This window comes from Pipra filicauda, unplaced genomic scaffold (genome assembly GCF_003945595.2).
Source record: "Pipra filicauda isolate LSUMZ 115617 unplaced genomic scaffold, ASM394559v2 scaffold48_size3843733_pilon, whole genome shotgun sequence".
In the NCBI taxonomy this organism is placed as follows: Eukaryota; Metazoa; Chordata; class Aves; order Passeriformes; family Pipridae; genus Pipra; species Pipra filicauda.
This window is the reverse complement of record NW_024104631.1, coordinates 330,302-358,205: the sequence shown is the minus strand read 5'-3', so window position 1 is coordinate 358,205 and position 27,904 is coordinate 330,302. Positions and strand designations below refer to the sequence as shown.

At 40.8% G+C, this 27,904-nt stretch overlaps 1 protein-coding gene across 1 annotated transcript in view; it reads right to left on the bottom strand.

Moving 5' to 3' along the window:
* Window positions 1-850: 850 nt before the first annotated feature.
* Window positions 851-27,904, bottom strand: part of PHLPP1 (PH domain and leucine rich repeat protein phosphatase 1) — a 133,944-nt gene continuing 106,890 nt past the window's right edge. The window contains exons 10-17 of the mRNA XM_027727938.2: window positions 26,224-26,379; window positions 17,772-17,972; window positions 16,605-16,767; window positions 11,768-11,898; window positions 8,126-8,230; window positions 7,120-7,314; window positions 4,850-5,078; window positions 851-2,922 (exon numbers count right to left, since the gene is read on the bottom strand). Of these exons, the coding sequence (XP_027583739.1) occupies window positions 1,798-2,922; window positions 4,850-5,078; window positions 7,120-7,314; window positions 8,126-8,230; window positions 11,768-11,898; window positions 16,605-16,767; window positions 17,772-17,972; window positions 26,224-26,379 (2,305 nt within the window). The 3' untranslated portion in view covers window positions 851-1,797. The remainder of the gene's footprint in view (window positions 2,923-4,849; window positions 5,079-7,119; window positions 7,315-8,125; window positions 8,231-11,767; window positions 11,899-16,604; window positions 16,768-17,771; window positions 17,973-26,223; window positions 26,380-27,904) is intronic.

Sequence of the window (27,904 nt, the reverse complement as noted above, 5' to 3'; positions counted from 1 at the left end):
TGCTATAAACATTTACCAAACCAGGTATTTTAATGTTTGCTCCTGTGTTGTTATTGTTATTATTTAAGTAAAAGGAACTAAAAATCTCTTGTTAACAGTAATCCTGTTCTAACTGGGCTATTTCACCCTAGAACAGAGTAAGGACAACAGCCTTTTACCACAGTCCTCTCCCAAAATACAGACCAAATGCCAAGCAGGAGCAAGACACTGTCATGATTGCATACTAATTCAGCTTTTTAAAGAGTGACAAGTGAAATGGAGCAGGTGGTTAGAGGCAATACTGAAAAAGGGTGTTGCTCCTTTCCCACAGGAATCACAAAAAGATGCCCTTTTGCTACCGAAGTCTGATTGCCATTGAACTCATGTTCATTCAGCACAGTCAAGCAAATCTGAGTTTGTGTAGGTAGTTTTGAGTTCACTTTTCTGCCTTCTCCTTATGATTTCCCCTCTTCTCTCTGTATCCAATATTTTCTTCTCCCTTTCTTAACCCTTCATCATTTCTATCTTCAGCCACTCAGTCCCAGTGGCATACAGCCAGAGCACCACTCCTCTTCAGTCTTCTGGAATTGTCAATACTGTGGCAAAGGGCAAATCAATAGTGCTGAACTAGTACTGACAAAGAAAAGAAGAAACAGATCAATTCCTCAGAGTTGTTTCTTATCTTTTAAAGGCCATTTTGTGTGGTCTTTAAATTCTGAAAGTACACGTGAGCTCCTGCAGTTAGTGTAAAAATGTGATCAAGCTGAAAAAGTTTCGACACTTCTTGGTTTAACTGAGCAGCACACTGATAAGCCACAGCAAGCTACTCCTTGAGAGCTGCTGCTCAGCTATTCAGACATAAAAGCAGACATCAGGTGTAAATTTTATATTTATTATAACAAAAATTATGACATGTTCATTTGTGCATTCGGCTTTAATATAACTCTTGGTATGTAAATGTTCTACAGCAAATGAGCTCTATACAATCATGCTGGTTGTGGCAGCAGTAAGGAACACAAACAAAACGTGTCTGTAAAAGTAAGGAAAGAAAGAGACCGGAGGAAAAAGTGGGTTTCTATAAACAGTCTACACCACCTTGGCTCTAGCTAACTTGTACACAGCCACACAGTCCTTCACGCTCCATGACCACAGCCCAAAGAGTCGCTTAAGAAAAAAGGTCAGTTTTTCAGGTTGTGTCCTTAATGCCAAGGCTACAAAACATGTAAGCATCACTATACAACACTGAGCTATTTACAGGAATTTCCCAATCAACTGTTCTCTCAGAGAAAATTAGTGAATCTCAGTGACTTAAGTCACCTGAAAGAGTAAAGCAACTCCTAGGAGTTAGTCTCCATATTCTACAAATGTCTATCATTTTCAAGACCAAAAAAAGCCTTTTCTCTCAAAGAAATACAGTATTACAATATTACTTAAATCATTTAGCACTGGCTACTGCCCTGCTTTTCAAACAAAACAAACAAGCCATTTTAAAAAATATTACATCATCATCTGTTTCTCAGCAATATATTAAACCTTTTTATTTTTTTTTATTTTTTTGTTTTTCTGTTTTTACACTTGATATGTTAAGGGAAGATTAACTATTTTAAACTTTACCAGTCAAGCGTCTCTAGAAGAAAGTCAATGAATATTAAACCTAACAAACTGAAAAGCTGCAGTTATCTGTAGTGGCAGGATAAGGAAAAGGAAGTATATAAAGGAAAAGGATAAGGAAAACCCCTGCTGTAATGCAAGCCCACTGGGTCTCACACTCTAGTGTCCTTATTTGTTAGTTTATTTCTGAGCAGTGAATAGAGTGGGTCATAGTGGTGTATCGTAATAGTCTGCCAGGTGGTCCATTGGATACTGCCTCTGCTGCTGCTGCTGCTGTTGTTGTTGTTGTTCCTGGTGCTGCTTCATAATCTCCTTCACTTCTTCCTCAAGCTCTGGTGGGATGATGAACTGATCATCAGGATCAGGCTGTGCTGGAGCAGCAAAGTAGCCCCCAGTTTTTCTGAGTGGTGCATCCGTTGCAACTTCAATTAAGTTATGGCTCCTCTCGTGTGGTGCCACAGAACCATTGCCCCGCCGACGCCCTATTGTGCCTGTGGCAGAACATTCAGCTTTCCTGGGAAGGCCGGGCTCATCTTCATTGGCACTGATGACGATACCTTCGTCGCTGGCTTCCACCGGCACTTGGAGCAGTTGCTTCTCCTTTGCTCGGCTGCAGTGGATGTCCACCTCCACCTCCACACGGCTGCCGTTGGTGAACACCCCCTCGATCGGCTCCTCGTCGTCGCTGTCAAGGCCGTTGTCAGAGAAGGCGCTGGAGAATGTGGCGCTGGAGAGCTGCCGCTGGAAAGAATTGGACAGGCAGACGGGGTGCAGCATGCAGCGCTGCTCCCCTGGGTAGGCTGGGCTGTTCTCATTCATGGCTACCTGGGGAGGCTCATCGGAGGCTGTGGACCCCACCTCACTGCTCATTTCGGAGGTGGAGATCTCGCTGCTGATTTCCGAAGCCATACCGCTGCTCGAAGACGGCATCCCAAGCGCATCTGTTGGCCTGTCCTTGATGACCACATTGACAGACTGGGGGAAAATGCCTGGGCTGGGGGGTGGGACCCCGTTAAGTTCGCAGCAGCAGAAGCTGTCCTCCGTCACATTGAGCTGCACCACGACAGCGCTGATACTGTCATTGCAGCCGTAACTCTGGGCCAAAGTGCAAAGCTTCTTCGCGGCTGCCAGCGCATCAGGCACGTTTCTGACTGCCTCCACTGCTTCCTCCATTGAGAGGCTGTCCCACAGGCCCTTGCTTCCCAGAATGAAGAACTCATCTTGTGGAGTTAAGGTGATGGACTGGACATGAGGACGCGGCACAACACTTGGGTGAAGGAAGGTGTACCCCAAGATTCTTGTTGAATCTGTCACACCATTCACTTTACCATCCTGAAATTAGAAAGGACAAGAAATTGGAAACAAGACAGACAAGGATACACAGTACCTGCATCTCCTTGCATTTTATTGATGGCTGTTTTTGCAGTACCCCCAATGCTGCCATTTATAGCGCCATTTAAGGAGACAAAAAAGCAAAGTAACTTGCAAGGAGAGACAGAGCTGGGATCAGAGCACAGCAAAGGCTGGTTTGCAATCCTGCACTACACCTCCTACACCTGACTGATTTGTCATCAGCATCACCTATGCACAGACCAACAAAGCAGAAGGCTGCAACAAAGAGCCATCTATTCTGGCCCTGCAGCTGCAAGAGCCAACTGGACAAATGTTTTACTAGTGAGTCAGACTTATCCCTCCTCCACCCACGATATCTGGCTTTATACAGAGCAAAGCAACACGCAGCTCCATTTGATATAGGGGCAGGTCATTCAGTTATGAGTCTTCTCTTGCAGCTGTAACAATCGTAGGTTTCATCTTGGCTCATCACTTCAGAAACAAAAGTTCATTAAAAAATACTTTAAATGAAGCATGCAAGTCAAATGTAGCAGAGAGCAAGTCTGCATGTCTCAATCAGCTGAGTTGTAGTGAAATGTTTTACATGCCCCAATTACTTACTACATTTCCACTTAGATATGACATTTCCAAATGGAGGAGGAGTAGTATCTGAAGGGAAAACATCAGTAAAAATGGACGCATTTGAGAAAAAAAATCCCATGCACGTCCGAATCCCAGAATCCTGTCCTGTTTAGAATCTAAGCTGCCAGAATAAGCAGAGCAAATGTCTGAAACAGCAAGCCTAGCTATCTGTCAGCCTGGTGGGGATAGCTGCACCCTCCTAATTGTGTGTTTGGGAAGCGCAGTAAAGGTTGAGGATTTACACTCTTTGGGTCCAGCTAATAACTGTAGGGTTTATTATAAAGCAGATAACCACAGAAAAGTGAACCAAGACTAAAAAAGCTTCTTCTTTAAAACCACTCAGAAGAAATAAAACCCCATGTTGGCTTGTTAACTTTCCCATTAGAAGGCAGTGATAAGCCATCAAAGCACATGAAATCAGTGAGTCATCTTAAGATTCAGCACAGAAATCTCCCTTTTCCTCCACAGAACAACATAATGAGCATGCCTCGGTGATGCACACTACGTTGGAGTGACTCCCTTTCAACTTGTCACATTTGAGATCCCAGTCGTCACCTTTCCCTGGCAAGATCAATAGGCACATGACTTATTCCACACACACACACATCCCTACACACACACGTGCACACTCTGCTCTCGGGCACACAGCACTGATTTTTCTGCCCTTTCCTCCACCATTAGGAGGACTCGATATTTATCCATGTGTCGCACAAAGCAAAGCAAAACTGACAGCAGTGGCTTCAAGCTTCTAAGAAGGGAACAAATAGTTTTATCCTCTCTTGTGGTTCAGCTGAGCACAGAGTGAGTTTTCCTTTTGGGCAAGTGCTTTCTTCAAGAGCAGCCTGTCAAAGGGCAGTTCTGGGAACATAGAAGCTCAGACAGCAAAGTCAGCCTGCCGGGAGCAAGGAGTCTCCTAAGGGAAGGACAGCACTGCTCCAAGTGCTCTGCCCTCTCATCCTTTTCAATTGGAGAGGCTTATCATGACAGCTCCAACACAGCAATTCCTCTCCCATTGGGAGGAGGGTGTCTGCTTTCCTGTTCCAATGCAACACACTTAAAACTGCTCACTCTCAGAAGGTAATCAAAATCTTGCATGGCAATGGAATGGAAAAGCAACTTGATTGCATGGTATGAATCACCTTGAAAGGAAAAGTGCAACTCTGGAACCCATACCATGAACACTACCTCCTAGAGGTTACTAATATCAACATGTAATTTCATGCACTGCTGTGCAAATACTCTTCAAGGAAGCTGCAAATTGCAACAGTCCCAGCTGTTCTCTAACCTCTGTGATAATGGCCTTATGCTGCTTAATCCTCTTCAGCTCTTCTTCACAACTCATCACGTAACACCTGGACAAAGGCAGAGGTTTCCCATTCCGGCAAAGAACTGTTTGGCACTTCCCCACATTTGCTGAGGTTAGCGTGAAGCATCCACCAGGGTCCATGGGATCATGTTTTATATGGCAAAGGACAGCAGAGCCTCCAAGTTTCTGTCCAGCTGTTCCAAGTTTCCTGGAATTAAACAAAACAATGATTGTTCTTTAACGGGAAAACAAGTGTTAGGGGTACTACGGAGAAAGAGCCGCTGTTCCACAAGCATTCGGGGCATTGACTCTATCGAATCACTGGGCCAGAAACAAAAGTCTCAACTGAAGACCGTGACACTGCAGCAGAAGCACTGCAGAGATCTCACGTGCAACTTTTCAGGCACTGTGTTATTTTCACATACGCAGATACTCAAATCTGCTCAATTTTAGAGAAAAAAAAAAATCTTGGTACTTTTAAAGAATTTCAGTTGTCTCTTTTCCTTTACATTTTATAAATATTTGTTTTAAAGGTCAGATAGAGTTTTGGCTTCTGAAGCTACAGATTTTGTTATAAAAATAATAATTCTGACTGTAAAAAACCTTTACTTTTGAGCAAAAACAGAAGGCAGAGGTTCACTGTTTTGTGATGTCTTCAGAATAATGCTCTTAAAAGCATCAAATTATTAGTAAAAAAATTCACAGCGGCTGTGAACTCCGCTGTAAGGAGTTTATGCTGTCAGGTAATAACCTATTAAATATATTCTTAGAAATGTTTAAGCCTGCTCTTTCAGCAGGAGTCACAGTGGGGGAAAAAAAACTATCAATAAAATTGAAGTTTTCTGAATCCTGCCATTACAAGGTAAGTTAATTGCAATACTAGACTGTGAAAAATCATTCATCCTTCCCAGTAGCTTGTTTACTGGGGGTCTTCTCCTCTAGTAATTATAAAGCTAATGCTAATATTTCTATTAAGGCTCGGTATAGCTAGTAAGAACTTCTGATTCAAAATCCTGGAGAGAATGCACGATTAAATTTGCAACCAAGCTTCAATGTGCTTTTTTAATTTATTTTTTACAAATATGCTTTAGGAGTGCTGAATATCAACTGTAAGCATCAGTGAATGGTTAAATGCAACTGGAATGAATACTATTTCTGGTTCTCCAAAGAAGTGGTTAGCTTATTTTGATTTGAGATGGGAAAAAAAAGCAGCTTGTTTTATAGGATTGCCACATTTCTGTGAAATTGCATTAGTAACAAACCACTTAATAAGTACTTTCAATACTCAAATTTGTTATTAGTTTTGAATATTTTAAGTATATGGCAACCACCTTCTCAGCTAGTAGTCTGAGGCACTGTTATAAGCCATTATGGGAAGGAAGTGTTTTCTCTCTTGTGTTTGTAAGTTTCAGTACCATCCTACTGCTTCCCTATCTCTTCCAATACAACAACTTCAGTACTTCTCCTTTCCAAAGGTGCAGCAATTCAACAATAAGCAATACTACTTTTAATTGATCCACTTCCTTAGTCTCTAAGTTGCTTATTTGCTTTCTCCTTTGTTTCCCTGACCTCTTCCTTCTTCAATTCTCTTCGTACTCCTCCTTTACTCAGTGTCTCCCTGGGCACAATTTCTTCTTCTGTCAAGAACACCACACGCAGTTTCCAAACCACCACACAAAACTACTATTACACTCACAGCTATTGTATCACAATGTCTCTGGATGGGTCCTGCTCAAATGATATTCTAAGGCCAAAGGGATTTCTAAGGAGTCTAACTATCTGTTTTAAATAGCTGTGTAGCCTTAAATAACCCGAATTGGTACAGAGAAACAGAAAGAGTGAGTCCAGACTTTCAGGCAGCAGTAGTAAGGAAGTTTAAAAAGATGATCAAGACATTCACAACACTGACTTGATTATGGCCAATTGTGAACGGTAAGACTTAGAAAATACACAAAAAAAGAACAAACCTCCACCCACCACTTAGTCATGAGCATTTAGTAATTTTGCAGGTGAGTTGGAGTTTTTCTTGTTTGGCTGGGGAGGTGTTGGGGTTTTTGTCCCCACACCTGAAAGGAACAGAGAGCAATATTCACAAACCAAGCAATAAAAGAAAACGCTGTAGCCAGATACCAAGGCTTTTTCCCACCCCTCACATTTCTTTGAAGCAAGAGCAGGTGTCTGATCTGAAAGCAAACAACCTGCCCAGTGAGCACAGCCAAGGCAAAAAATGCTTCAGATCCAAGACTCACCTCTGCATAACAATGAAAGTGTTGATCATGTATTCCTCCTCATTCTTTGTTTTCTGTAGCTCTTCTGCTAAGATGTCACTCATGGTGCACTGCAGCAAATACGGCACTTCCACATTGCGGTCACCGTCAAAAACACCATAAAGTGCCTCCCGGTTGTCGCAGAAGTTGTTGGCTGAAAGTGCTGCCACACACAGCCTAGTGAAAAAATGAAGCAGGAGAACATCACAGATATATCCCACTATTAGTTTAATAGTGGATAAATTAATTAGTTTAATTGGAGACAAGTCAGGCCCATCAACAGTGCTAAGATGGGGAGGAAACTATACTGGAAGTTCAAGCCAAGCCCTAAACATTCTTCCTCCTTTTCAGCAGGTGAACTAGTCCCTTATTTGCAGAAAAAGGGGGGAAAGTATCCCTGAAACACCAATTTAAACTGCACTTGCTCCTCTAAAAGCCATCTTTGGGACCAAGTTGTGTGTTAAATCATTTAACAGTTGGTAAAGGCTTGCTGGCACTTGCTACAGAAACCTGGGTAGCAAAGGATTTCTCAAAAGGTATTTGAGGCACAAAGATTAATCACATTGCTCTTGATACATTATTTGTCAAGTGCTGCCTTAATCACAGGAGTGTCACACACTGTGAATATTCAGAGTTTTGGCCATTCTGTCTCTTCCTTTAGTATCTCTGATTTGCTTGGTAAACATCCTTTGGTTGAAGATAAAGAAGCTTTGCAAAGAAGAAAATGCTTTCAAACACTCAAATCTTTTGCAAGTACCGGAGTCTCGCACAGACCAAATGTGTCGGCTACACTTGTATCTTAGCAACTTCCCTAACAAAGACCGAAGTGGAGAGCCAAGCAGGGGCTTGGTATACAAATGCAGAGCTGTGGCATGGCCTCTGCCTTTGTGAGCCCCAAAACTTTCACTGAAAAAGGATTTCTTTATCTTGGCATAGAGGGACTCTGCTGTTAAAGTGCCCATGTAACAAAACCCACACCAGGTCATACTTGTTCTTAACGCCAGATGCCTCCGTGTACCCGTGACTCCACACTGCCGGCGCTCCTGAAGCGTCACCGGCTGAGGGCTGGTCGATCTTGAAGCAGCGAATATTGCTGCAGGGAGAAAAGAAAGGGGAAAGATGCAATGGATTGAAGTGCTGACATGATTCAACTTAAAACGTGAAGAAAATACCTTTTTCTACTCTCCCAGTTTTCAGTAATAACGTTTAATAGAAGAAAATGAAACAGGACATCCAAAATGGTTACCTTTATGTGCCTGTATACAACAAACAATGCCTCTGACAGCCTCTATGAGGGTGGCAGCTGCACTATTTTGCTTAGCTGGCTTTTCTTTCCCTGCCCTCACCCCAAGCTATTCGTTTCAAACCTGGCCCTGTAGGAATACAAAGCAAATTTGTCACTAGCTTGATGAAAGCCAGTAGAGGGGGGTGACTTTTTTTAACTTATACATCTCTCCCACCCATTCTAACAAGTCTCTGCACTCTTTTCATTGTACTCAAATGAAATATCCTGTATGACCCACGGCATCCCCTAAATGGAAGAAAAAAAAATTATTTAGGAACAACAACATGCAGTAACAGCCTTTCATGAAAACACCCACAAAACTGAAATCAGCTCCATCCTGGTCCTGCATCAACCTGCAAGAGCCAGCCTGTGGTCCTGACAGCAGGCAACAGCCCTTCTGCCTTCCCCAGTTGTGCAGTCCAATTTTACTTACGCCCTTGATCCTCTACCCTGCAATTTACTACCAACATAGCCTTTAGCCTGAATTTCAAGTATCTCACGGAGCATAGTAAAGATTTAAAAAGGGCCCAGCCCTCTCTGTTTATACCCTTCTCCTCACAGCCCTGCTCTGCTGGGGAGAGATGACCTACCCCCTGCTCCCTACCGCTCTTTTCCAAAGGCAGGAAAAGTGAGCTCCCCACAAGCTGCTGAGACTTCAAAGGCACCTGAACCTTTCATGAACCAAAAGAAACATAAAAGGACACAAGCAGAAAGGTCTAACTGTTCACTCTGAGCATTCATTTTTTTCTCTATCCAAATCCCTACCTGACCTGAACACACAGAAAAGTCTTTTCAGCATTGCACAGCCTTCCTCAAATAACCTGAAGTACTGTCACGTGCAGTTCGATTTCTTCTATGTTAATAGCCAGGATGTACATCAGCGAGGGCAGATTAAAAGCAAACAAATTACATAAATAATGTTAGAACCACTTTTGTTTTAAGTTTTTGGTTCTGCAGCCCTCCATGTGGCAAACAGGAGGCAAACATCTTGCCACAAGCATTAGAAGAGATTATCTAACCCCAAATCAGACTAGAAACCTGGATCTCTTCTAAAGTAGCAGAGATTCTAATTCTATCTGCACCTGCAAAGAAGTACACACATGAGCAAACACTCTTTCTTTGCAGACTTCTCACACAAGGCACTTATCTTTAGAGCACAGGAACTTGAGTCAAAAAGGTTTTTGTTTCTTTTTTTAACTGGATTGACTGACCATTGATTCCTAGGCAGGTCAAGGACCCAAACTTGTCTCAAGGCTTCCCAGTAGTGGTGAAAAAAAAAAGATTCCTTAACGCACTGCTTTCAGCCTCCTTAGTAGCACCACCACAAACAGACCAGAAAGGAATGATATCCAGCAGCACATCCTATGCAGGCAATATGGGCTAAGGCTTCTGAACAGCATGGTTTATTTCCCCCCTTAATTTAAAATGACTGTTACAATTGAACTAGGTACTCTTTCCTAGAAATCGGAGTAGCAGCATTTATTTGTTGTTGTTGTTGTTCTTTTTCATTTTAATTGCTACTGAAAATTCTTACATCCACTAAATCCCTTGGCAACATCCTCCTAAGCGTGCAAGCATCCTTTAAGATCTCCACACATATTAAAAAAGCAAGCATGCATGACAGGACTCTTCTTCTCACCAGCACTGAGAATACATATTAACCTACTACCTGCTTCAATCTTGCCAGGGCACAGATGGAGAGCTGCCTTTCACATGCAGAAGGAAGATATAAAAAGTATCAAGTGCACAAGTATTTTTGTGCCTGCCAGGAAAATCAAGTGAAAGAAGTGCCTCCTCCCTCACAGTCAATTATAGCAGTATACCATAGAAGTCAGAGTAGCATATCAGTATAGACTGAAACACCTGACTGCAGCAAATGAATATTAGTGAACAGAACAGATCTGAAGTCTTTAGAATAATTTATTTTAAAAAATAAAACAAAACTAAAAAAAAAAAAAAGAAACACCCTCAACCCCTCCAAACAAAAATTCAAGCAAAATGCGCATACAAGGGGAAAAAAGTTTTCTGTGAATTAAGAACCACATATTTGCCAGTGAAAATACGACATGTAACTGGGCCACACTTCTCTTCAACTACTTAGGATTTCAATTTGTACAATAATGCTACAATGCATGATGCCTGAACACTAACATGACAAGAAACTGGGTGCCCATCTTGTCTGCTGGGTTATACACGACAAAAGCTAATATTTCACTTTAAGTTTTGATACAATTCATTAACTGTGTAAAACACATCTTTTTCCCCCTATGAACCAGAGCAAAATTACACACTACTTCTGCAAGAAGATTTCCTGTATGCAATAAAGCAGCTCTTAAAATAGAGGAATGTCCCTTTTTTCACTGTCTGTTGCAGAACATGGACTCTTATCTGTGAAAACTCACATTTCCACTTATATTTTGTAAAACCTGCTGATTCAAGCTAAAAGCAAACTCACACCATAAGATTCCCTTATTTGCACAACAGATGAGGTTTACTACTCCAGTGTCTGCTCTTAACCATTTAAAAGAAAACAGCATAAGCAACCGATCAACCCCTAAAAAGTAAATCAATCCTCCTTGAAACCATTCAATATTTAAGAATCGAAGAGACTTAGAAGGAAACCTGGAGCTGGTGCAGTTCCCTAAAGGACAAAAGAAAAGGTCAAGGCAGCACCACTATCCACAGATGATCTGGTTTAGTGCAACAGCTTCCCAACACACTGCAGAACAAAGCACAAGGTGAATTTCAGTTATGGATAACACTTAAGTGAGGGCAGGAAACAAACAGGTAAACAGGAAGGAAAACGAGGGTCCCAAAGCAAAGGAACTAGTTTTGCTGCAGAGTGGGAGATGTGAGTCTTCACGAGAGGTTTAAATATGAAAAATGTATCATTTCTAGGACAAAAGCAGAGAGGTATGAAGGGTAGCAAAAAACAGTATGTGAAGAGCTAAAAAGAGCACAATGGCAAAGAGACCCAAGCAGATAAATGTGAAGAAAGAAAAAGCAGGCAGCTACTGGCATCTCCACAGTGGTACAAAATTGGTCTTTTTGTTGAATCTGTTGTCAGAAGTAAAATGGAGATCAAACTGGCCCAATAGTGGTTAACCCAGACTAGCAGAAGCCTCCAGGAGTTACAGCTGAAAGCAATTGCACTGGAGAAAATAAAGTCATCCTCTTCAAGGAAGCACCAATTTCTGACCTGTCCACATAGTCTGTTACTTTCTGATCCACTGACAACAGGAAGACATTCTCCTTACGAGAGACACACACTTCTGTGTATTGTGGTTTTCTCACATCCTAGGGACAGAGGTTTTCTGCCCTTTCCCCCTCTGTAAGGTAACTTACTTCAGCAGCTCTAGGGTTTTGTGATCCAGGGCTAATCTGGGATTTCCAGTCAGGTCCAGCTCTTGCAGTTTTGGAGGCAGGTTTTCGGGCAATGTGACTTCACTCAGTTCATTGCAGCTTAGATCCACACACTGCAAAAGGAAAGCAGCCAAAAAAGAAGAGAATTCAGCTGTCATCAAGATCATACAAATTTTGATTAAATGCAGTAATGGACGTTTTGTGAACAATAAGGCTGCAACCATTCATTTAGGTAAGTGGTTCTTACAAAAGAAATTCATATGACATTTAGCCATCTTGCTAGGGACACCTAGAAATATGTTCCCTCCATTTCCATCTATAGTCAGGTGCCATCTTGTTACAAAACCACTAAGTTTTGTCTGCTCTTCACAGACAAAAAGATTGTCAGTGGATTTTTGAAGTATTTAAGAAAAAATGTTATTGATGAAAATAGTCTTTTAATAGATAAAGGAAACAGAGATAAGCACAGCTGGGGCCTCTAAGCCATGGGCATAGCAGTCCCTCCTCCAAAGTTAGTTTAAACCAGCATGAGTATGAGCATGCTCCCAGGAGTTCAGTATTTACTGAGGGATATTAAAATAAGGAGAGTTATTCGTGTATATGGAGGGGAGGAGTAGAGGGGGGAAAGGAAAAAATATTGTGCAGTTTTAAACATGGTTTCAATTTGTGTCATTTTAGATGGAGTCATATTTAAATATGAAGTCAATAAAATGAGTGGAAAAAAAAGTTTAAATATTTCAGAAAAAATATGATACAAAACAGCAGAGCAACTTGCAGGCTACTCACCAGCTAAGCACAAATTAGCTAGAACAAGTGCACTAGAATGACGAAATCCCTAAACAAACATTGTTTAAAGCTGCATATCCAGATGAAAGTCAATACATGAGGAAAAATAGGGTATTTGGGAACAAAATCAACTCTCCAAATGCTGTTTCGGGATGACCAGTGTAGTATGTACCAAAAGCTGCAAAAATGTAATTCTGAGAGGACAGAACAAGTTGGTATTCAACAGAGGACAGAAAAACTATCCACATCTTTCTGAAAGACCATTTTCTACTTTCAAGCTGCAAAAAGGGAAAGACTTCAGAAACTTTAATAAAAAAGCTGAAAGGGGTAGAGGGAGACTTTTCCTAACTGTACATTTTGACCATTACGTAATAACCATCGATACAAGAGAGGCACTTTCATTTTTGTAGGTGTATACAAAGACATTGGGTCCTGAGCTGGAAGAAGGCATAGGATTAACCTAGTAAATTCTGGAAACGAAAAATCTCCGAACGCTTTATTAAATAAGCACAACAGAAATAAATTTCTGACCCAAATCTTGAATCTCGAGATTGTCTAATATGGAGGCTTTATTATCTATCAAGAACAAACTGCTGACGTTATCTAAGCCTGATAAGGAAATCAAAGTCTAAATCTGTCACGCAAACAAAATAGTAGACAGCTTAACAGCAGTTATTCCAGCGAGGTTTTTGACTCTGCACAACTTCTTCCTGCTTCCAGAGAGCCAGTAATTACTTTGCAGATTAAGAAAGCTGCCAGCAGTTGCTGTGTTCAACACCTCAATGCTATTACAAATTTGATGGAAGAGCATGCCGGAATGAAAAATACAAATACAATAATTTAACTGTTCTCCTTAAATGCCCAGCATGCCAAAGATAGCAACACTCTACAGCAGATCCCTTGGTCCCTAGGCACTATGAAGATAGCTAATTTATCAGGTTGGGTTTTCTTAGGTATCACTTGTACTGTTTGAAGAATAGGCTTGCGGATCCGTGTTAAATTTAGTCCTTATTCTACTCCCCAGGCAAGCAGGAAAGTCTACATCCTAACTGATCCCAATTTCCTCATGCATGAAATGCAAGCTGGTTTTGCCCCACCCATGCAGCACCAGACGAACAACTCCTGCAACTGCACACAGGATTTTGCGCTTGATAGGCTAGCTGAAAGACAGAGTTTAACAGTCAGCATTTGCTTATGCTGCATCCACAGCTTTGTAACTGCTGTGTTCAAGGCTGGAAGGGACTTCAGTTATTTCCAGTTGTGACTGAAGGTAACCATACCCATATTAACCTGTTCAGCTAGGAGAAAAACTACCAAAGATCAAGAGTTTTGTTTTCAAGGTGTTACTGCTACTAGATCTTCACTTATTTCAGATCTCAACGTAATCATCCTGCAAAAGATAAGCTTGATCAAAAATGGTGACAAAAAACCCTCTGTATCCCTCAGCACAGCAGCCCAGCAAGACAACCATGAATAGAAGCAACTCATCAGTCAACAAAAACTGGATGATAAAGTAAAGTGAGGTCCCGGCTGGGAAAAGCAAGCCCAGGTTGCTACACTCTACAGAAGCAGTAAGGACTAGTCAATTGTTTGACTGCACAAGAAAACCAGGACAATGGATAACCATTTCAAAAGCATCCTTTTTTATTTTCTAAGGCAAGGAATTGCAGTCAAACAACAGCTGCAAGGCAGTGTCTGCTGGGGCATTGACTCAGGTGTGTGTGCTTCCAGCTGCTCAGCCACTCACAGAAGATATTTCAGTGCACAGAGATAAACCTGACAGTATAAATACCTGTCATAAAAAAAAAATAAAAACCCTAAAAAATGTATTGGGCAAGATATTTCAGAGACATCCCCTGGGCTCTTTAGAAGAGGGCAACACAACTTCTGTGGCCTTGGAAAAGGCTACAGAGTGTATAAAAAAGTGTGTAAAAAAGGCTTAGAGTAAATTATATTGCCAAAATGACCTTGCATCTGGAAATCCTGGAGTTGTTGCAACTGTAAAAGCATTATCATTTATACTAATTTTCTTCTGAAATCATTTTAGGCAGCATAGTAACTGCTGCTACTAACTGTTCCAGTAACAGACACCAAAACCATAATATGTCAGCCTCCCAGGCTAATTAAATACAAAAGTAAAACAGCCATTACCTCAGGTAACAGAGTTTTCCCAGGAGTTGAGAGTGTTTGAATGACACTTCAGTTAAAATTAACCATCAAATATGATATATGCACAGAGGTGACATCAGACTATATGACTTTGTGCTTTGCTATAAGCAAGCTTATTTCACCAAATGACCAAATCCATACTTAAAGCAATGAATTCCAAACTTACCTTGGCACATTTTCAATGCTCTCATGTATCTAAGAAGGAGCTCGGGTAAGGCCAAGTAAAGGATATAGGCAATCAGCACAAGCTTAATTCCAAACTGATAAACACCAACCCTGACCTAGAGAAACCGCCAGAAGGCCAGAAAAACCCCTATACCCAACACAGCACATTCCCATCTGGTAATTTACATCTCATGTAAGTCAAAACTCGGCTGGAGTACTGACCAGGCATTGTCCTTCCACAAAGGTGGAGTCAAAGAACACTGTGCCCTCTCAGATGAAGCCACACGCTATCCCTGCATTCCCAAAACAATTGGTGACGTCCACACCTCTTTCTTCTGCTAAAGAGAACTAAATAACCATAGGAAACCAGCAGGAAGAAACTGCTAGGTCTTCCAAGAGTATTTTTGCTGCTCAATGTCGCTGAGTAGCACTTTGAACATGATGCTTCTGTAAAGCATTCAGTTTTCCCCAAGATGCATGAACAAAAGGAAAAAGGTAACTGTTCCCTATCAGCATGTTTACATTATCTTTTTTTTTTGTTTTGTTAACACCACCCTCATATTTTTAAAGAAATGTTTACTGTGCGGAGCCTCACTCCCCCACCCCAATTCTTCCTCTAAGAAAAAAGGCTTTACTTCTGATTGATTCTAAATGGCCCTCTGCTTCCTCTCTGGCCATTGTTCCAAAGAGGGAGGAGTATTCAGAAACCCACAAGTTTGTTTGAGATTTCCTGGCTAAAACCACAAAGCTCATCTTTACATGTACTCGCTTGTCCAACAGAATTATTGCTCCTGCTGCTTTCCATGACCCCAGACACTGAGGCATACACGTCAGGCTGGGAACTTAGCCTTTTGACTTCACAGAGCAGAGCGCCAGAAGGACACTTAAGTTGTTTTGAGTCCATGAATAGGTAATCAGTTCTCAGCCTCAGAGAATGACAGATTTTTCTGCTGTATCACAAGATTTGTATGCTGTGAGATAACCATCTCCCAGCTCTGGCCAGAAGAAAAGAACGCACAGCGTGAACTATTCTGCACTAGTCAGGTGAGAAGCAGAAACTCGATTCACAAAAGGTAAGCAGCAGTGTTCATCAGTGTGGTCAAGCAAAGAATGTGTCCCACAAAAAGAAGTGTCAGGAAATGTACAGAATTACTTCTGGAAACACATACAAGAAATGAATTAAGTATTCTCCCCATTCTACAAAATATGACTGCAATTAGGAAAATGAAAGTAGCTTGCCTAAATACTCAAATCCCGTGCTCCTGGAATTTATCTCTGTCCCCAAGGCCTATCATATTTTGCAGCTTCAGCAGTTTTTAACATGTGCTCTAAACAAAGTCCATTCCTACACAATCAACCAATTGCCAAGGCAGCAACAGTTAATTATCCATAGCTCTTGCCAAATGTTTAAGTCGTATCAAAACAGACTGTCACAAGAAGACAATTAACACTTATTTGGCAGAGAAGATACGATCTAATGAAGGTAAGCGTAAATCAGATTTTGAGGCTCCTCTTCCATTTCACTCTGAGGCTGCACAGGGGCAAATATTTTGCATATGACTTCAGAGGAGAAAGCAGCTGTCAGATCTCCATAATTTCTGAGAATATACTATCCCATAGCAATGAGAGACCCAAGGGGAGAACAGAATTGGTAAAATCACATTACGCTTGCTTCTTCCAAAGCACATTCATTCAATACCTTTATTTCAGAAAGCTGCATGACTTCTGGGAAGACTTCAATGCAGTTGGAGTGAGCAATTACAGTATGCATACGTCTGCAATTCATGATGGTTGTTGGAATGGCTTTCAGTTTGTTCCCACTAATATCAATTTCCTCCAACTCTTCTAGCTTGGCCATTTTGCTATGAAAACAAAAATTTGAGAATTCTTCTTTTAATAGACATGCATATTTTATTTTGAAGTGGCAATAAGAGCAGTGGTTTTCATTATTTTAAGAAAACAAAATCATAGACTTTGACTCTTGTTCACAGCAGTGCCTGTCGCCTCTCCTCACACAGATGCTAACACAGTTGTGGAACAAAATGTGTATTTCTTCTAGTGTTTGTTAATGCTACCTTTCAGATTATTTACTTTGCTTACATTGCCCCTGCTCACCAGCTCACTTTCACTCTTTTTCCTCCCTTCTTTCCCTTTCGTTTTACCCCAGTTTCTCATTCCATCTCAAATTTTCCCCTCCACCGTCTAGCATCCCACTCAGCCCTTCCCCCTAAATTCATCTCCATCCCTCCCCCTTGCCACTGAAGCCTAGATGCTCAGAACATCACACAAGGACAGAGATGTCTTTTCCATTATTTATTGGCAACTCTTTTCCAAGATAGTACCCCATCAGTTTTACAGCACATCTTACACTTGAAAGATTTCTGATTAAAACAGTGATTTGAAAGTACAGAAATTGCTGGCAAGGCAGAAACTCCTTCAGGAGTTGAGAGGATTTTTCCCTAGTGTAGTGTAGTTCACTTTGAGAAGACATTTCCAGACCATTATGCTCACTAATCTCTTGCGAGGAGAAGCCCGCCAGGTGTAAGCAAAGTGACCAAGACAGGCAAAACAAAAGACCTCCTAGCTCAACTTCCAAAAGCAAAGTGTGGCCATGCTGAATTAGTCCAGCTGAAAAGAGTTTCAAGCATCATTAAAACACACCAACCAACATGCAGCCTTGCTTGACTGTGTACTGCAAGAGAGGGTAGCAATGTGCAAGAGGACATAAGCAGGTGAATCCACCCACTGCAGTACCACTACATTCAAAATACAGCCTATGCCACCACATTTCTGTGCAATTTAGTTCTTACTGTGAAAATATTTCACGATGCCCACCCACCAGTGGGCCAGAGGCAGTGAAACTTACCTTGCAGGGAAGCTCTGTAGGCGATTGTAAGCCATGTGCAAAATTTTCAGGTGTGGGTGGCCTGTTAACAAGGGTACACATTTATCTGTGAGGTTGTTATTGGTCAAATACAACTCCTGCAAGATGCTGTGGGTTTCTTCAGAAAGGGTGGCTGGAGGAAGCATTTCCAGTTTGTTGGCAGAGGCATTAAGAAATCTCAGGCTGCAAAGAGAAGTTACATAAGGGAGTTCAGTGAAACATCCTGCAGGTTTTGTCTAGAAGTATAAATAAAAATCTCTATTTTTAAGAGGTAACTTAAGATAGTTATAAAGTAAAGGTCAAAAGCAACAAGTTCACAACAACAGACAGAAAGACCAAAAGTCTAGCACTATAAGAACAAAACTTCTGATTGTGTTTTTAAATGACCACATTTGTAAGAACAAAACATCAGCAAAATGAGTATGTCAGAATGCCTCTATTCTGTTATCAAGACCTCAGTACCTCCAACATTACTACATACCTACCTACAGGACAGAGCAATAACAAACCACATAATTTCCATATTCATTACACATAAAAACGAATTCTGTATTCATCATAAACAAATCATGAGAGCATAGCTGCCTTTTAAGTGACTAAAGAAGTCAATGGTAAAAAAAGTCAGCCAATGTTTCAGTATTTTAAATACTGTCTAGGGTGCAGACAGTATTTTGTTTAAACCTGCAGGCCTGAAAGCAACTACGAAATATGAAAAAGTACTCTTTGAATATTTGGATAGCTAAAGATGTACCAAGCACAACAAAAAACAAAGCCTGAGACAAAGCAGTAATTTGCCTTTCAGATTTTAAAGAGAGACAGTGCTAGTAGCTAATGAAATTTAAAAAGTTATATACTTGCTTGCTGATGTGTGCAGCAAGACAGCCAGATCTCTATGTAGTTTCTCAGTGCCCTTCCCCTGTTCCCCAAAGCAGCAGAAGCCCATGTCAAGTATATTTTTGCAGTCCCACTGCAAGCAGCAAGGACTGAAGAAGCACAGAAATGGAGTTATTCTTTCTCCCCCAAAGGACTTTTTCCAGGACAGGAACAAGACTTGCTGAGGTATAGGCACTGCCCATTCCTGCCAGTGAAGTTCTGTGGGCAGAGGATTCATGTTTGTTAGGGGAGTTTGGTGATCACAGCAGCAGTGTAGGTATCTTGAGGGCTAGACTTCACACCAGTTATTCCAAAGACATGGAAAAAATAAACTATTTATCCTTTGGTAACCAACTTTGGCATAACCATGCCTTTTCAGCAGAAATATGACCTCCCTTCCTCCCGTTTTCAGAAACGGCTCCCTCAGAGCGATACAGAAGTGTGTGTTGCCAGTCTGCAGCAACCACGTTCAGACCAGGCCATATTGCTCCTACCAAACAACAGGAATGGGCAACTGCAAGGGGCAAAGCTGAGTTCAACAACGGAGACTCATAAATGTGCTGTCTGAAGCCTGTACAGGCACTGATCAGGACACAAAAGGTAGGTGTGTTCCTGTCAATCTTAAGAGAAAGCGATAAAATATTGATAGCTGCTCCCATGCACACAGGAGTCCACACTGACCTTTAAGGCCTACTAATGAATGAAATGGATTTGCAAGGGTAGCAGCTGGTTGAAACTTGCTCAGCAGTAAATAAGGGTCAAACATGCTACAGAAGTCACGTGGAATGCCAAAGGATTAAAAAAAACCCACTATTTCCATTAGAAGCAAAAATCTCTCAACACTGCACAGAACTGAAACTAGGTTAGCTGTTTTACACAGACAGAGGAGTCCACTTCAGAGAAACACAGTTTAATCCTCAGGCTCATTCATTATTCACAAGGGTGCTAAAAATCCAGAGGAGGAAGGGAGGAGAGGAAGGATTAATATAGAGAAGGGAATAAGCAGCTGAAAGGGTTTTAAATTTATTTATTTATTCTAAAAAGATGCTGCTCAATTTCACCCTTTAGCTACAAGCTAAAAATATATTAAGCTCATTCAAATTTGGATCACTAAACTGAAGCATAGCACATTAACAGATCCTGTACTTAATTAAACACCAGCAAGTATACCTATTGCTAAAAGTACAGACAGCTCCTACTTCGGCAACTTCAATCTAATGTGCATGATAGTCTTCCCTCTCCACAAAAAAGGGACCTTGACTAACATTAAAGACACAGTACCCTTCGTACCACTCATAGTACAAAATTATCAGCTTCAGCTCAGTCTGGAAAGGTTTAAGTAATAAACAGGTTTAAGGCTGCTGGGAAAAGTGAGTTTTTACAAGCATATGATGGGGATGAGGAGGTGGTAGCAAAACACCCCCTAAGAAAGGTCATATTCTGCTACCCTGAAGAACAATCTGTGTTTTACTTTTGTTCTCGAAGGCTACAGGAGAATAACCTGGAGTGTTTCACAGATACCAGCAGCCAAAGAGGTAACCTAGAGTGCATCATAACCTATGGCTATGAAGTTCTCTCAAGAACAGCTAGCCCAAAGTACAACTAAAAGCTTCAAGTAAGAAAAGGTACATTGCTCTGATAATGCTGAAATTAATACAGTGTACCATACTGAAGCCATTTTAAATTCGAAAGAAAAATGAATCGAACATTCTTCTGTTTTTAATAAACTTTCAACATTGGTGGAATACAACAAGAAATTTCAAGTTGTTCCCTCACTGGTACTAAAACTGAATGGAATCTGTGTATTCCTGCCAGAAATCAGTTTTGATGCATGTATTTTCCAAAGGGGAAAGGAGAGAGGAAAGTTGATGCTCTGCACATACACCCCCTTCTCCCCAACCCCGCCCTTTTGCCAAATCTTCCAGAGAGTGATACAACAACATTGGAAATAAATCCTCATTATTCTAACCGACAGTTTAGTGTCTTGTTGTGAACAAAGTTTAGGTGCCCAGCAAAAATCTTGCCAGCAGCCTGGAACAGGAACCCTGTGGTAGCAGGGTATCTCTCATTAAACAACTGACAGTCAGATTCAGAACAGTTACACACTAATCTCTGTCTGTAGATGACAGAACTAAAATAACTTTTAGAAATAACTATGCTGCTTGCTTACATGTTCCTTTTGACCAGCTGTTTCATTAAAATGGCAAAAACATTCTGAAATGATAATTCTTTCAAGATATTGTCTGTATTTAAAAATAAAAATAAAATTAAAAAGGAACACCATTCTTTGGCCAAAGAACAGAATGAACCAGCAGACTGCTACTGCCAAAAATTTCTCAATTCTATGCTATAATCTTATGTAAAAAAACCCTCAAACCAACAACAAAAAAAACAAACACAAAAAAGCACTCAACCCCCCAAAAAACCCAACCCAACAACAAACGAAACCAACAAAAACCCAACAACACCCAAAATTGTACTTGCCCATAAGGTTTTTCCTCACACTGATTTAACACAGAAGTCCTCCTCCAGGTTATTTCCACTCCCCTGTCTCTTCATCCTTGTGCAATGTGCCAGCTGCTACCTTAGAAGGCACATCTTATAAATGCCCTCCAGACGAGTGGAAATTTACTTAAGCACAACTGTTCCTATCTCTCTTGTGTATGGACTTAAACTGATTCATGTTCCTTGAAGATATCCCACTCATACTGCTTATCAGATGGAAGCAGAATGTCAAGTATTAAAACTCAGTCCAAAATTAATTGTTTCCCTTTCCAATTCCACCCACATATTATACCACAAGCTCATGAAAAAAACCTACAGCATCACTACAAAGACCTGAATTCAGCAGCCTGCACACATACCAGAGTATAATACAGAGAGGAAAGCATGAATTAACAAGTACTAGAAGAGCGTCGGAAATTAAGAAAGAAATGAAGGCGCTGGCAGGGAGATGTCAGAATTCTTCAGCTTTGAAAAGGTGAATATTCTGCTCTGGTGTTATAATATAAACAGTAATCCCCGGCTGGAGTAAGTCACCTTTGGTTTTATGAGGTATTGAAGTACAGTCCCTTGCTGGATTTAACTTCTCCAAGAGGCAAAATAAGAAAAAGGACTAGAATAGGTCAAAATCCAAAGAATAGGTCCAAAGAATAGGTCAGAATCAAGGACATGGATCTAACTCAACAAAAAAGACCTAAAATGCAGCCACAAGCATTCCCTATTTATACCCAGAGGATTCTGATCAAGGTTTGACCTTTGCCTACCAGTGTCACCAATGCCTACCTCCAGCACACACAAAAGCTGAAATCAGTTGTGAAAATACAGCATCTCTCAATTCCTCATCATTTTCTGAGGTAGTTTGGCAAACTTGGCTTGCTGGTAAGACACAGCCACCACTGAAAAAAATATAAGTTCTCTAAAAAGCTTAGGAACATTTGACAAGGAGGAACAGAGACAACTGCATTCAGTGGTGAAGCAGCAGTAAATCAAAATCACTGTGTTTAGCTCAAAAGTACTGATAAGAGTTGGAAAGAACACTGCAGCTGTAAAAAGAGAATATGCAGAGAAATCAAGATTTCCAGTTTGGTCTATGCCCCAAGATCTCCATCAGTACAGAGCAATCAAAATACAAAATTTCTTCTTCGCTGCCTTCTGCAGAGACATGCCCTCAATTTCTGGTCACCTAATACTAAAATAATTTATGGTTGTGGTAGCAGGCATGCGAGGAAGAATCCTGTATGCTAAGCATGTCTGGGGGGAAAAAGAGAGGATAAAAAAAATCATCAAGGTTGTTTTGCCAGCCTATGCAAAAGAGGGTATTTCTTCTTTAAAAAATAAATAAATAAAATAAATTAAAGAAAGGAAACATTCAAGTGAATCCCCTTCCTGTTGATGGACTGCCAAAAAAACCCACTTAACTGCTGCTGTCTCCTCAGCTTTTACTTTCTAACCTATCTTAACTGTTCTATTAATTGGGATTTCCTCAGTTTCTAATGTACCTGCTTGCAAATCCTTAACCTATCAACAGAGAGACAAATGCAGTTAAGCATTTCTGCAACACAAGAATGTGCATCAAACACTCAAACAGCACTTGGCATTCATTTGACTTTGTTCCCTCCCTCACACTTCCCCAGCATCCAGGATAGGACTGAATACTTGCATCACAAAGAAGCAGCCACAGTGGGTGGAAATGGCAAATATCAAACAAGAGCAAGTTTAACTGGGTCACCTTCCAGAACTCCAGCTAAAAAACCCAAACCCCAAACAAATTAAATAAAATAAATTCAAAACATACAGAAAATCAAATGAGATAAGAACAGCTGAACAAAGCTGAAAACAAGAATCACGCAGACAGATCCTAGACAGGCTCTGAACAGCTGACACTGCCTTAGCCACCACAGCTGGTCCCTACCAGACACTGCAAAACAAAGCTCAAGGTTTAAGCTGTGCAATCACAGCTACACATCTTCACCACACAAGTGCTTTGAGTAGTCTCATGGCTCTTTTAAGGGTTTATACTGAAAACAGCCATTTTTACTGGAAAGGATGCTTAGGCAAGAGGCAAACCCTTGCCCTTCCCACACTGTGCCCCCATTTTTAACCCTTCCCTGACCACTACCACTGCTTTTCTACCATGCCCAGCTAAAGCTCTCGAATGCTTACTAGTCTTATCTGAAGAGCACTTTGTACAACAGTTTCGATGCCATTAAATGGTAGTTTGCTGCAAGCTGCTCAAGGAAGGCAGTAAAAAGTCTGTTTAAGAATCAGACAGTGGAAAAGGCATCACAACAGAGGCAGCAGTGGATAGAAACAAAAGGCTTCAGGAATGCAGGTGCACGAAGAAAAGGCTCAGGACTCAGTTTGGGAGTTCTCCCCATCAGCCGTAGCACTTGCATGAATTCTCTGTTTTTCCAGCATATGGTAATGAGAAATGAAGATATTATCTGGCTGCCTCTGTGGTACTCATCTTGCCAAGAAAATCCCCACCCTACAAGAGAAGTTCTTGCTAACATGATCAAGATGTGCATACTTTCAGTGCAATAAACAGAACCAAGTTCCGTCTTGGTCAGAGAAATGTTTCACAGGCTAGTCCTCAATTTCTCCTCGACTAACAGTTTTAAAAAATAATTAATTAAAAAGCAGACACACGAAATATCCCTAATTATACTCTTCAGCAGAAGATTACACCTTCCTGTTTTTTTTAAGGATTAAGGCAGAAAATCAATGTTCATAGATTCTTCTATGATGAAAACTGAGGTTTTTCAGTATTTTTTTCAGAGTTTTTTTGGTAGAAGTGATATTCTCTCTTCATGCACCAATGCACCAATTTCCTTCCCTTCCTCAGATGTTCTAGATGTCAAAGCCCACCAGCACTTGAGCTGAAGTTCGCCCAAGGCTCTTCACACCCACTTTGTCAAATATTCAGGACTGAGAAAGAAAAGCATTTATAATTCACAGCATGAGACTTCATATCCAGACAAGATATCATCTGTCAGTTGCACAGATCTGACTACCTTTCAAAAAAACCCAAAACTAATCTTTCCAAGGCTGCAAAAGGGAAGTCATTTTATGCAGAGATAAAGGTTCTGTAAGGTAAAGTAATTTGTCCAATATCACACGCTGGGTAGAGACCACAACAGACCACTCAGGAAAACCAGTTCTCTTGGCATGTCTGGCAGTACAGATTGTGCTTCCCAGGGAATGCTTGGAGAAGAGAATCATTTTACCTTTTTAAAACAAAACAATCCCCTGAACATCTTTTCCTGGCCCAGACCTATTTCTGTTGACACTTTGCTGCTGACAAGATGCAAGTATTTGAAAACAAAATAAAAAGGAAGATCTTTCCTGTAGGAAATTCCAAACTTAAAGCTCTGACATTGTACACTAATCTACTAATCTGTACTGCTGTTTTCCTTCACAGTTCTCACTTTCGCAGCAGTCACAGGAGCACCAGCATGAACAAGCCATTTCCAAGCCATGTCATCTAAACTAATTAAGGGGTAGGGATCAATGGGGAAAACCCTACCCAAGTCAACTGCTTCTACTATCATCACAAGGAGGGAGGCTGCAGCGGTGATGAGATGCCAGAATGGGTAAGGTCTGTTTATCTCCTATGATGGTGCCTGACTGTTTTTATGACCTGTAAAAGACTTGGAAAACACGTGCCCTGTACTGCTCAAAAGCTGCAGAGGGGAAAAAAATCCTCAAGCCCGAATTGAACACCGTTATTCAATATATTCTTTAATTCTAGCTCTTCTCAGCACACTTCTACCAAACTTCTGGGAATTTATTCCCAATCCTGGTTTTAGCCTGTACTTGTTCAATTTGGCATCACAAGAAAAAAAAAAAGCTGTCTCCAGATGAGCTGCATTACAAAAAAATCAGTTTCTCTCTATGCCAAAATTGCACTAAACTACATCCTAGAAGTACAACCTGCTTTTAATAGAAATTTTACAAAATGATTTCTCTTTTTGCTTTCAAATATGCCAGTAGCTCTCTGAAACTCACTTTAAGTTTTCTATCCTTTCCAAGTGAATAGATATGAATTTCAACTTGGGACAGTTAAAAGAGTTTATTTAAAAAGCATCTCAACCACCAACCTAATTCTCTGGGAAATTTAACCAGAGGCACACAACAGAATTAACAATAGTATAAAAGCAGGGATTTTGCAATACTTGTAATTGGAAGAGGAGCTCTGCCAGTGAGATCACCCCCCCCTTGTTGCTTCTCCACCTCTCAAAAAAGCCAGGAGCTATGCACTTCTTTTGTCACAGCTAGGATCAAAAATAAAACCCCATAGCACACAATCTCACTGTCTGTTAAATTATGCATGTGTTGAGCACTCAGAAATCCCATGACTACATGTGGAAGCGCAGCGGTGCAAGGAACATCGACACCAAGCAGGGTCAGCCTATCCACCATCCCCCTATATTTCAATCATAGCCACCTAAAGGATATGTTCATACCCAGGAAAAAAACTTATGAAGACCCTGATATTAAAGAAACAGCAGCATAAAAATAAGAATCCAGAAAGCAGATCAAGTGGTGACACCAACTAAATTAGTGACAAATATCTGAAAGGTATAAAAAAAATTCACAAAGCAAGGACAGGGGAATAACTGAATTATTCTGACAGCCCTTTGCAGAGATTTTGTTTTGTTTGACAGGTATAAATAAGTTCTAGCCTCTGACTGAAGGGAGAAAAAAAGCTTTCACACTCCATCAAACAAGCCTAAGAAATATGTATTTAAAGAAACTGCCACTAAACCATCTCAGTGTATGTAGTAGAAAATAGCATGTGCTTCACTTTACAGTTAGATTTCAAGAAGTAGGTGTTCAGTAGGAGCTCGGTGGGAAAAAAGAAGCAACCATATAAGGTAACAAAACCAGAATAAAAAGAATATGTTTTGGTGAGTTGGACAGACATGTGTTCTTACCACACAAGGTTTGGCAACTTTCAAATTAGGGGAACCTCAGATTACCCTTTGAGTCAGGAAGTAACACACAAAGCAAGGTTCATCATGCTCAAGTCAAAAAGATGAAATTTCTTTATAATTACCTGTCTGCTTTCAAAAGCAGGTTAGATGGCAGTTCAAGGAGCTGGTTGTGTTGCACGTCCAGGACCTCCACTTGCGTTCGCTCGAGCCGATCTGGTAGCCTTCCTAACATGTTATGTCCTGCCAGCAGCTTACGCAAGCTACTGTTGTAAAACAACCTTAAGAGAAATAAAAAACACCAATAATGAGAAAAATATAAACTGAAGAGTTTCTTTGATAATTTAGATATGGTAGCACAGTTCATTACAAGAAGGTGATTCAGCCAACTGATTATGATTAGCAGACGTGGTATTAATTACGCACAGATCCAAAAATGTCTTCCCACTCTCCACCAACTTCTTGAAAAGGTTGTTCAGAGACAGGGAAGGAGGTCTGCGGATGATTCAGGAGTGCAAGTAGTGACAAAGGGTTATTTTACTGCACTGTATAAAACACGAATATAGATGCACGACCATGAAGGAGGTAATTGCTAATATAGGCTGCAGAAATCTGCACATGTGGGATCCCCTTAGCTAATGGAAGAACTTTAGAAGTGGGGGTAAAATCACCAGTCACCCCACAGGCTTCATAGTGCTCTACTCATCATGTGCTGACTCATAATCCAACGCAATTCCTCACCCCCACAATTTTTCTTTTCTGTTAATACCAGAATAACATAAAGCCTCCTTTCCAGTTCTACGGCGAATGAAATTTATCTAATCGGCTTTACTTTCTTGAGCTTTTACAAGCAATAGATGACCTCAAGTCCCATCCCCCTTGCTCCATTTCTTGTGGGTCTAGGGGAGAAAGGGAGGGGAGAAGAGGGCAACGTAAAGAGAAAAATGGCTGTTCTGGTCAAACAGTATAGCTAAAATTTGAAGTATAAACAACGTAATAAGGAGTTTAAAATCTGCACCTAAAGACACCAAAAATGGAGCAACTCTTGATTTTGAACAGAAACCACTTTCAGCAAATTAAGAAAAAAAAAGATTATTCTTCATCCGCCACCTGTTTTATATGCCTGCTACTGTACTGCTTAATCTGGCGAGCCCATGCAACACGCTGACCTGCTTCAATCAAATACTCTCAAATTACTCAGCATTAAAAATCTTCTTCCCTCTGTCACAATGACCCAAATACACATAAAGAACCTCCCTGCCCCTTCCCTACAATACATCAGGTCATTGGATTATCGTGCCAAAATAATCAATCAAGTACGCAGAGTATTTCCCCCTTGACAGATACAGTCATACTCTGTATCTGCATGCCAGTGTTAACAGTTATCTCAGCTGGCCGGCCTGTCTGTGTTATGACCATGGATACAAGTCAACACCCAGTTGTATCATTCCAGAAGGCTCAACACAGGGTAAAAATCCTTACCACAGCGAAAGCCTATCTATTATGTTTTTGTTATTTAATCATTTTTGCTTCACTCTATTTTTACCTGAAAATCTCTCTCAGTTATGGATTTGCATTTCTATTCTATTTCCTTTCCTAATAAAGAATGGCCAGTACTGTCAACACCAAACATTGCAGGAGAAAGCAGAATTGGTTGACAAAAAAAAACCAACTATCACTTTGGGGTTTTTTTCTGATGGGTGAGGGGAGCGCCATTTTAAAATTTTTTAAAAGTTCAAAACATGGCAAAAAATTCAGTGTTTCACTTTTCCATATTTCAGAAGAACTTAGTAAGTCTTGGGTGTT